Here is a 12,500-nt window from a genome sequence, read left to right on the forward strand (position 1 = left end):
CAGATCAACGTGTGATCGTCAACCAGTGGATCTCTGAGCTGAGTGAGTGAGTGGAGGTGGGGCTCATTTGCATATTCATAGAACCGTGCATACTAAATGGGGCTGTCGAGTTACATTCAAGATAGTTTAAGGCATGAAGACATTTTATTTCAAGCTAAAAATGTTTAAATATGTCATTTTGGTGATCAAAGATGAGTTTTAAGGGATTAAATGATTGACTACTTTCAAAAAAGTAACTAGTCTGAGTATGAGTATTTTAAAACATATTTATTAAATTTCTATAACACTTTTTTGCTTCAAATCAGAGTTTGTAATGTTATGATTCATCGCAGCGGTTCATGGCTTATAATGCTTTAATCAAGAATGGAAATGAATGGAAAAGTGGGCGGGACCATTGCACTCTATAGTCATGTGGATCCAGATAACGGACCAATGAGAGTTCAGACAGTATGACAACGCATAAACAGAGCAAACTCGTCGCAGATTAGACCAAAACTCATATTTTAGAGTCATGTCTGGTAAGTGTCTGGTGTTCGTCTCATGTCAGATGAGTTAAGAGCACAGCTGAGGCTTTAAATACACATCCCTGTGAGGTCTCGTCACATCACTTCAGCGGCGGCCCGGAGTAACAACACAACTGTGATTTCTGTTCTTTACATTATTTATTGCACGTCTACTTCATCAATAAATGAGACCAAGGCAAGTGATATAAATCGCCACGTTCTCAGCAACATTTTTTAAAGATGTGGCGTTCAGTTAAAAATACAGAAATGAATAATGATGGGTTCGTTTACAAGCCCTGTTGAAGAGAAGCTGCCCAAGGTCTTTCTCAGAGACTTTATTCATCAAACCACCGTCAGCGTGAGTGATGACGAGAACCGATCTGCTCAGATATCCTCGACTAACCTCTGCTTCTGCCTCCCCTAATGGTTTAAAAAAAATAAAAAATAATAATAATTTAATTGAAGAAATATCAAAACAAACAATCCAAATACAACACAATACATTTCAAATGCTAGGAGGAGGTAAACAGGATTATAGGAATACTTTAAAGAGTGTACATGCTTGTCAAATTCTAATAGCCTTTTGTTTCTTCGAGGGCGATATTGACTCAATATAATGCTTCACTTCATCTTTAAATGAAATGAAATTTAGCCATCAAAATACATTAAAAAAAAAAAAAAGTTTATCTTTGGAGTTTATAATAATACCTAGTAGAACATCTTTCCACAGTCATGTAAAATTTTCATCAACATTTCCAACTCAAGGACATTTTGGCAAAAAATAAAAGACATAAGGGTGTCTCCCCTTACGTGACCTTTACGGCAGAGCCAATCTGACGCTGAGTTATGAGCTAACTGGCCAATCAGGTGTCAGTAATTACCCTGGCCCCGCCCACCAGCTGGCCGAGTGAACAGATGCCCGTATGTTTGAGATGTTCGAGATGTTTGAGAGGAGGAGAATCAGTGAATCTCCCCAGAGCGAGACGAAAGCGCTGGGCTCGACTTCAGACCGTCGAGTGTGTGTGTGTGCCAGGACCGGCCCGGTCCAGATGCTGCCCTGCACGGCGAGAGATCCGCCCGTTCGCTGTGTGTGTGTGTGTGTGTGTCGAGTCCAGGAGACCAGCTTTAATCAGACTCTTCACAGGCTCTGCTCCAAACCACGAGGATCTTGGACAATATTTGAGGGAATATATTGGATTTCTGTAGAATAGTTAGTGGATGTTCGCAGTGACCAGTGCTGAGATATATATATATATATATGTGTATGTATATGTATGTGTATATATGTATATATATACAGTGATGGGTATCTGATTCTATGTAATCTGTATTACGTAATCTGATTACAAAAAAATAAATACTTTTTAATAAATATGTTTTAAAATACTCATACTCAGACTACAGTTACTTTTTTGAAAGTACTCGATAATTTTATCCCTTAAAACTCATCTTTGATCACCAAAATGACATATTTAAACGTTTTTTGCTTGAAAAAAAATGTCTTCATGCCTTAAAATATCTTGAATGTAACTCGACACCCTTGCCTCATTTAGTATGCGCGGTTCTATGAATATGCAAATGAGCCCCGCCTCCACTCACTCCCTCAGCTCAGAGATCCACTGGTTGACGATCACACGTTGATCTGATTGGTTACAAGGTAGTTTGTGACGTCAGAAACACCAGCGATTTCAAAGCGTGTTTTTGAGACTGTCTTTGGTTCACTGCAGTTTTAAGGAGGAAATACTCAGCAATGCTGTCGACTTATGAACTTACACATGGTTTGTCTTAAAGCGTATTAATAACACCACATAGACACATAAACAACATTAAAAGCTGGATTTACACCACAGGGGGACTTTAAAATGATAGCAAAATATGCAAATATTTAAGTATTTTAAGAGCGTAGGGACACACGGCTTTTTCTGACTCTCTAATTGGTGGAATTTTCTGTACAGCATCATGGGTAATGTAGTTTTTCATCACACACGATTAAGTTGAAATATTGCAGGCTAATGTTTCAACAGAAGCAAATACCATCGATTAACAACCTTGTCGCTCACAGTACGGCTTTATAAGTTATCATTAAAAATATATTTCCATATGGAGAAATTGAATGGAGTTTGTACTTCTGGAACCCGACTGTTGCATTCTGTGTCTATAAAGCACAACAGTGAGCATGAATCACTGTGATGTGAACGAGTCCCTCAATACTCTCACAATGCCAGGATTAAAATAAAACTATTAATTTTAAGCCTTTTATTACAAGAATAAAAATAATACAAAATATAAATATTTAAATATATTATAAATTTAAGTATACAAATAAAAATAAAATATTTATTTTTAAATAATATATAAAATATTTATTTTTAAATAATATATAAAATATTTATTTTTAAATCATATATAACATTTATTTTTAAATAATAAAAAAAAATTAAGTATACAAATATTTATTGCAATTTAAATTTTTTTTATTTTTTATTATTATTATAATAAATGTCTTTTAATTGCATATGATTGCAGTTGATTTGATTCCGTCATTAACGACGCTTCATGAGCGGTTCATAAAGTGAGCGGTCACGGTTTTGCTCTCTGACACATCAGCTAATGGCTTTCAGAGTGGACAGATGAATTACTGGTCGTGTCGCGCCTGGTTAGGACACGCTTTAAGTGAGACAAATCCACATAAAGACTTCACTGCTGCGTCAATATGAAGACCACAGCGCAGGGCTTCCCCAATAATTCACTTTAATCGCAGGCTTCAGTCAACTGAGATCTGTTTATTCACTGCATTCATTAACCTCAAGACACTGTCAATCAGACGACACATCATCATTAGTGGAGAACACAAAACACACACTGATATTCCCTGTCAACACTGATGGCATTAAGGAATTACTGCTTTTAATGAATGCATGGTGATAAATGCAGAGTGCATGCATACAGACACACACACACACACACACACACACACACACACACACACACACACACACACACAGGCATGCATACACACACACACACACGTATGCATGCATACACACACACACACACACACACGCACACACACGCATGCATGCATACAGACACACACATGCATGCATACACACACACACACACACACACACACACACGCATGCATGCATGCATGCATACAGACACACACATGCATGCATACACACACACACACACATGCATGCATACATACACACACATGTATGCATGCACACACACACACACACACACACACACACACACACGCATGCATGCATACAGACCCACACACAGACACACACATGCACGCATGCATGTATACACACACACACTCGCATACGGACACAAATACGGATATGCATACAGACACACACACACACACACACACACACGCACGCACGCATGCATGTATACACACACACACACGCACGCATACGGACACACACACACACACACACACACACACACACACACACACACACACACACACACATACAGACACACACACGCATACGGACACAAATACGGATATGCATACAGACACACACACACACACACACACACACACACACACACACACACACACACACACACACACACACACACACACACAAACACACACACACACAAACATACAGACAGACACACTCAAAATGACACCTCTTTAGTACAGCCTTAAATCATATCATCATCATTACGCTCTTCATAACCATCACAACCCCATAATCTAATAACACTCAGCTTCCATCACCTGTCAATCACAGAGAGCCAGCGCAGAATACAGCTTTCTGATCGACTACAGTGAACAAAAACACGACTACATTAAGCACTGCTCTTTAATAGGAACACAATATCCTCTTATCATATCAATCAAAGATTAGACATTAATCTGCAATAAAGCCAGCACTCTGGCTGGAGTCAGTAATACGACTGCTTTTATCATTAATATGATGGATTACAGGAGTAACGTGAGGTTTGAGCGGTGTGTGTGTGTGAGGAGAACCTCCTGCTGCTGCAACTTTCTTTAAATACATGCAGCTTTGTAAATTGGATCCATTTATTAGGAGCGGATAAGACAGCATTCATTTCACAATGCACTCACACACCGTTCCACTGAGCACACTTACGACACGTGGAAATACTGAGACATCTTATATCATATGCAAGTTGCATTCAAAGTTGCATTGAGGGAACAAACATCAAGAGAAGGATTTCACAGCCTCTCTGCCATAAAAATGTAAGCTGAAGTAAAATATGCTTTAATAATCACTCAGTTCATGAGGTATGGATCTTTGATCCCTAAAAAAAGATGAGTCACATTAAAAAACGAGATTATATTGGACAAATGTGGAGAGGAGAATAAAGACACTAATAAAGTGGATCCGTGCAAGCATGAAAGATTTGAGCCATATCTCAGGAAAGACTGTGATCCATGGCTGCGGTTTACTGTCGGTCATTATGACATGATCACACTTACAGAGGGAGGGAATGGGATCATCAATAAGATGGTGCGTGCCTTATAAAAATACCCCTAATAAACTGCACATGCCCAACCCAAAAAACACACTCTTTCTGAGCCTGTGATTTAACCAGTGTGTGTTTGAGTCCTCGGTGAATAAGCGTTACTGTTTGACAAGCCGGATCTTAAACAGGAAAAAGTGTGGCCTTTCATGCTAAAACGCTTTTAAGTGAAGGACGGACTCCAGGCGGCTTGTGTTCACATCAGATGACGAAACTTCATCATGCAATGTTGTATTTCAGGAAAGACATCAAAAAAGCTGCTCTGCCGTCACATTACCGGCTCTTCTCAAAAGAGTGATGTTATTATCAGCAGCAAAATGATTTTATATGACTTCCCTTCTCAAGCTTGATGCATGAACGTGAAAATAAAAAATATATAGAAGTGGCCTTTTCTGTGTTCTTCACATCGGGCCACTGCAACGCCAGAAGGTGTGTGTGTATCTGCTCATAGACGCCTGTCTATCAGACACTTTCACACAGCTTATACACAAAGAACAGATTCTGAGTGAGAATGTGAAATTATCATTTTGATACTGTGCATATGGTATCAGTTTAAATTGCTTCCAAGAGAGATTCACATCTCAACACCTCAATTTGCTCTAATACACAAATGCACTTCAGAGACTGTGCTAGATAAATATGAATGTGAAATTTAAGAAGAGCACTCTTAAAAATAAAGGTTCCAAAAGGAGGGTTTCATAAATGAGCGACGCCATAGAATGATCATTTGTGGTTCCCCAAAGAACATTTCAGTGATCAGTTTTATGATGTGAAGAACCTTTTTTCCCACTCTAAAGATCCCAATGGAAATGGTGTTAAAGGTTCTTCATGCAACCAATATAGAAACTTTATTTTTAAGAGCTTAAGTGAACTATCCTCGGAATATTACACACTCTAAAAAAATGCAGGGTTGTTTTAACCCAAATTTGGGTCAAATATGAACAAACCTAAGCATTGGGTTACATTTGGGTCAAATATAAACACAAACCTCGCCATTGCGTTACATTTTTAAGAAAATATTGTAACCCAACGGTTGGGTTCGTTCATATTTGACCCAAATTTGGGTTAAAACAAACCTGCATTTTTTTTTTATAGGTATTGGTAGAATTTATTTATTTTATTTTATTTATTTATTTTATGTACTGACTGCATTCAGCTTCACCTGAAATCACTGTGATTTATTTTGTTTTTGTTAAAAAACAGCGCAAAAACACTCACTTTCCGCGCAATTACTGATTTGGAAAGTACCCACAAGTTTACAGAAATCCCTCTATGCTAAACTCACAGAAACGAGCTTCATACCTTCCTCAGGATCCATTGGATGAGCAGCAGAACGCTCCAGCAGAGCAGCCTCATCGCACCGTTCCTAGAGAACACTAGTCCCGTGCAGAGTGAACATAAACCGGACACAAATCACCAGCCGAAACCCATCCGCGGGGGAAGAACTCGCTTTAACACACTGGAACGAGAAACCCGCGCTCTCTGAGTTATCACGGCAAACCACGCAGGCTCAGCTCTCGGAGTCCTGGTCATTAGTCAACTGCACATCCATTCGCGGGGTTCGGGTGTTACGGAGGTGAAAAGTTGATGTGGGAACGAACCGGTGGCAAGTTCTTCTGTCAGCTGGAGCGCGCGCTTAATGCCCTCATTACCGCGAGCGTTGCGTGTTTGAAAAAGAAACTGTGTTGCGTTCTCTCTCACACGAAAGCGCGCGCCTCTCTCTCTCTCTCTCTCTCTCTCTCTCTCTCTCTCTCTCTCTCTCTCTCTCTCTCTCTCTCTCTCTCTCTCTTTACCGCTGAATGTGTGAATATCTCGATTGGGTCAAAAAAAAAAAAAAAAAAAAAAACCTCCCGTGCGTCTTTTATCATATGCGCGCCGCGCGGTGCCAAAAGTTGGCACACACCGCTCATATTCCCATTACTATTAATTTGCATTGAGTAAAAAAAGTTTTCGTGAGTTTTAAAATTCAGATCACATTGTTCCAATTCGAGTTCACAGAATGTTACAGATTAATTTTGAATGGCTTTAAAGTGCATCTTGTCTCGCGCGCTGCTCGCGATGTTAAAATATGAAACGCGCAATCTGTGCGCGAGACACATTCCGTTCATGACTTTTCTTTTTCTTATTATTTCAACATCCTTAAGCATCGCATAAACGTACAGGGAGGGAGAGAGAGAGAGAGAGGATCTGGGGGCGAGGATCGTTCTTTTCACCAGAATGCATGCAATCGTGCATGGAGAATGGAGATGAGAGGAAATAAAGCGCATCTATGGTAGCGCATAATAATTCAGCAACGCCTCAAAGTTCACGTCCATCTTCTCACATCTGATAGATGGCAGATATTTGATGGCAACCACTGAAGCCCTTCATCGCCCCCTTGCGAATGACTGACAGAAAACATCTGAATGTAGACTTGCAGGGTTAGGGTTAGAGTTAGAGTTAGACTAACCTCAACCCCATGACCGCTTGACTATTATGCATAATTGAGAGATAAAATGATTGATGTAAAGAGAAATGTAAAGAGATACTGCAACCAACAGCACCAGACAAGAACAAGAACAGCAAGAAGGTGAAAATCCTCCACACTTCTAGCACATTTTCTAAGTTAATTGCCTTCATGGATACATATTTTTGGAGCATTGAAATAAATGTTCGGTTGGTTTCGTTTCCATTGGGATCCAGCGGCTCGTGCAGTATTGGAGTTGGCAGGTGAATTTGGCGCGCGCGTTTTCTATTTCTCAGAGAACTACGCCGCGCGCTTTAGCACAAATGAATGAACATGCCCGGGAAAAACGAGCGCAATTTTCTCACATATCAACTCAACTTTCCACTTCGCTCTCTTCTTCTCTGCAAATCAACACACTCATTGTAGAACGACAAGAGGAGAGAGTTCGCCTCTATCACACGCTCTGTATATGAACTAATGGACGAATATACAAACAGACAAATACTGAAGAGCAGAACATTTCTGACATCACCATATTTATGCACAAACAATCCACGTCACGCAAAATAATCGTATTTGATATTTTCACCTTGTGGACAGAGGTAAACACACTTTTTAATCATAGTTTGTCATCATAAAACGGCTATTTGAATATTTCCACTTAAAATATAAAGGACACAGTTTGTTTTTTTAATTAATATCAATATATATTTTTTAATGGACATTTTTTCTTGGTTATGTGGGAACATTCCATATCATTCTGCAAACATTATGGGAATGTTACTTTTAAATCTTCTCTGAACGTTCTTAAACAAGTACAATTAAAAAATCCTAGACGAACGTCCAACTAAGACATAAAAAATGCTCCATGAACAACGTCTATATGACGAAGCCTCGCACGTGACGTGCAGGGAAAATATGTATATCATGGCCACGAATGAACAAATCGTTCCCACGACTTTCAAATACATCAGCACGTTCTACTAATTCATTCCCTCGAATGAAACGAAAACGAGGGAGCAAATTATTATATCGTAAGTACCATTTAGTAAAACGATCGTAGGCACAGTTTAGTAAAACAAGGGAACTAATTATTATTATCGTAAGTACCATTTAGTAAAATGAGGGAACTAATTATATCGTGAGTACCATTTTGTAAAAGGAGGGAACAAATTATTTCGCAAGTACCATTTAGTAAAACGAGGGAACAAATTATATCGCAAGTACCATTTAGTAAAATGAGGGAACTAATTATATCGTGAGTACCATTTTGTAAAACGAGGGAACAAATTATATCGCAAGTACCATTTTGTAAAAGGAGGGAACAAATTATTTCGCAAGTACCATTTAGTAAAACGAGGGAACAAATTATATCGCAAGTACCATTTAGTAAAATGAGGGAACAAATTATATCGTAAGTACCATTTTGTAAAACGAGGGAACAAATTATATCGCAAGTACCATTTAGTAAAATGAGGGAACTAATTATATCGTGAGTACCATTTTGTAAAACGAGGGAACAAATTATATCGCAAGTACCATTTTGTAAAAGGAGGGAACAAATTATTTCGCAAGTACCATTTAGTAAAACGAGGGAACAAATTATATCGCAAGTACCATTTAGTAAAATGAGGGAACTAATTATATCGTGAGTACCATTTTGTAAAACGAGGGAACAAATTATATCGCAAGTACCATTTTGTAAAAGGAGGGAACAAATTATTTCGCAAGTACCATTTAGTAAAACGAGGGAACAAATTATATCGCAAGTACCATTTAGTAAAATGAGGGAACAAATTATATCGTAAGTACCATTTAGTAAAACGAGGGAACAAATTATTTTGCAAGTACCATTTAGTAAAACGAGGGAACTAATTATATCGTAAGTACCATTTTGTAAAATGAGGGAACTAATTATATCGCAAGTACCATTTAGTAAAACGAGGGAACTAATTATTTCGCAAGTACCATTTAAAACGAGGGAACTAATTATTAAATCATATGTACTATTTAATAAAACAAGGGAATAAATTATTATATCGTAAGTACCATTTAGTAAAACGATCGTATGCACAGTTTAGTAAAACAAGGGAACTAATTTTTATTATCGTAAGTAAGTACCATTTAGTAAAACGAGGGAACTAATTATATCGTAAGTACCATTTTGTAAAACGAGGGAACAAATTATATCGCAGGGAACAAATTATATCGCAAATACCATTTAGTAAAACGAGGGAACAAATTATATCGCAAATACCATTTAGTAAAACGAGGGAACTAATTATATCGTAAGTACCATTTAAAACGAGGGAACTAATTATTAAATCGTATGTACTATTTAATAAAACAAGGGAATAAATTATTGTATCGTACGTACGATTTAGTAAAACGAGGGAACAAATTATTTCGCAAGTACCATTTTGTAAAACGAGGGAACTAATTATATCGCAGGGAACAAATTATATAGCAAATACCATTTAGTAAAACGAGGGAACTAATTATATTGCAAATACCATTTAGTAAATCGAGGGAACAAATTATTTCGCAAGTACCATTTAGTAAAACGAGGGAACTAATTATATCGTAAGTACCATTTTGTAAAACGAGGGAATGAAGAATTATTTCGCAAGTACCATTTAAAACGAGGGAACTAATTATTAAATCGTATGTACTATTTAATAAAACAAGGGAATAAATTATTGTATCGTACGTACAATTTAGTAAAACGAGGGAATGATTATATCGTACGTACGATTTAGTAAAACAAGGGAATGATTATATCGTAAGTACAATTTAGTAAAACGATCGTACCACAATTTAGTAAAACGAGGGAATGAATTAGTACAAGTACGATTTAGTAAATCTAATGATTATATTGTACGTATGATTTAGTAAAACAAGGGAACAAATTATTATATCGTCCGCACGATTTAGTAAAACGAGAGAACGAATTCCTAATTTGTGGCCATGATATACTATATATATGTTTTTTTTATTGTTTTTTTTTTTAATTCTGCATATCATGTGCAGGGCTCCATACTAAATAACATTTTTGAGCTAACTTTTTGAGAATGTTACTAAACACCAGGTAACGTCACTTGAAGAACGAGAGAACCTCGCCAGAACATTCCCTGTTAGCTGGGACAGCTTTAAGAATATTAGAGATATAAATATATAATAATGTGTTGAACAAAAAACAACAAAAAAAGGTAATTTAAATGAACAACCGAACATCCATGCATGTATTGACTTCTTCACCATTAGTGCTGAAGCTGCGCAGATTCTGTCGTTTGTTAATAGAAAATTACACCGTGGTAAAGATTCTCAGTTTAGACTTCCACTGTCGCCAGCAGAGAGAACGCAACTAACAGTAAATCACAATCACAAAGCTAAATGGCTAATTACATCAGTGCAATTTACAATCAGAACAAGCCAGATTCACTTTAGAAGAACACAAATCAGAGAGTCCTTAAAATCTATGGTCCACCTGTCAGATAACCGAGGTTTTCATGTATAACTTGCTGAGAACTTCACAGAAAGGTTTTGCTGCTGTCGTAGAGAAACAAACACAGAGTTGAACAACATTTAATGTTCTTTACTCCTGAAGTGAAATAAAATGAATGGTTTTGTGATTCTGCACGCCGGCTCAGTTTTGATGAGAAACTGACATTAGCATTTTGCTGACCTTTACCTTATGATAATATAAACTATCAGCATTATCGATTAGGAAACAGAACAACACGGCACGTTGCTGGGAAGTTCATTTTATTTGTTTGCAGAATAAAAACAGTTTAATATTAAAGGGCCTTTCCCGCTTTTACACTTTCCTCTGGGCTGTTATTGGAGTCTAGAATCACATAATCAAGTTCTTCTGAAGCCGAGATGCGTTTCCCGGGTTAAGATATATGTACTTGGAAAATATAAAAGAAATATAGGACAGACTACAAAACAAAAGCCTCCATTATTGCAAAGGTTCCATGAATGATGTTTTGAGAACGTTATTAAAGAGCAGACAACGTTTGACAAACATTCTATTAATGTTAATATTGATTCTATTAATGTTGCATTCTGTTACATGTAACTTTAAACATCCATTATCAGATCAATAGTGCTCAATACAGGTGGTGCCAAAACATTTTGGGATCTAATCACTCAAAAATCATTCAGAAGTAGACGAAAACACGCATGGCCAAATGAAAAAGACCTGCTAAAAAACAAAGGTTTTAAAATTAAACTGGTATTTTCTCCTCTATTGGTCCTTATATCCGAGTGAAGCGCTTCTGGAACAAGAACACATGTGGGCGGGGCTTGATTGTGTCTGTGAGGAATTGATTGGCTGGTTGTGGTTTGTTATTGGCTGATCTCATGTGAGTGACAGGTTGCCCCGCCCACATCATCAGAGAAGAGAAGAGATGCTGCAACAATCATTATTCTGATTCAACATTAAGTTAACACAATAATGATGATCTGCACCGATAAATCATTTAGAATAAAACTGCAATATTACATAAAAACAAGTCAATTTTGTTTTCATGCTGACTTTAAGCTGTAACTGTAAAGAAAACAACCATCTGATTGAAAAATCAGGAAAAGCCCAAACACAGAACTTACTAGTCCAGTTCTAAAGTCTACAGTGAACAACTGTGATGCATGTGTGTGTAAAAAATATCATGATTAACGGTAAAAGGCCGTAAAAATGCTACAGTGAAAAACAGTTCATTTACAGAATGTTTCCATATATGTACGGTGATAGATCTAATTGTACATTTAATGTAATTTAATTTACTGTTTTTGGGATGTGAAAAAGAACAAGTCATTGTATAATTTACAGGGAAAAAATGTAAATTGACATTCCCACAATTCCACTTCACATTTGATGTATTTTTGTTGAAATTACGGTTTCTTCATAGTTTTTTCTATTCAGTTATGTACATTAGGGGTTTATGTTACATTTAATGTTGTTAAATGAATGTTTATTGCATTTTTAAAATGTCATGTGTGTTACCATGATGGTGTTTAGTGTTTGTGTGAAT

General features: G+C 37.2%; 1 protein-coding gene across 1 annotated transcript in view; it reads right to left on the minus strand.

Annotated features, from left to right (window-relative positions):
* Window positions 1-6,731, minus strand: part of nxph4 (neurexophilin 4) — a 59,631-nt gene extending 52,900 nt beyond the window's left edge. The window contains exon 1 of the mRNA XM_079883523.1: window positions 6,324-6,731. Within this exon, the coding sequence (XP_079739649.1) occupies window positions 6,324-6,377 (54 nt within the window). The 5' untranslated portion in view covers window positions 6,378-6,731. The remainder of the gene's footprint in view (window positions 1-6,323) is intronic.
* Between the last annotated feature and the right edge of the window lie 5,769 nt (window positions 6,732-12,500).

This window comes from Squalius cephalus (assembly GCF_949319135.1).
Source record: "Squalius cephalus genome assembly, chromosome: 10".
In the NCBI taxonomy this organism is placed as follows: domain Eukaryota; kingdom Metazoa; phylum Chordata; class Actinopteri; order Cypriniformes; family Leuciscidae; genus Squalius; species Squalius cephalus.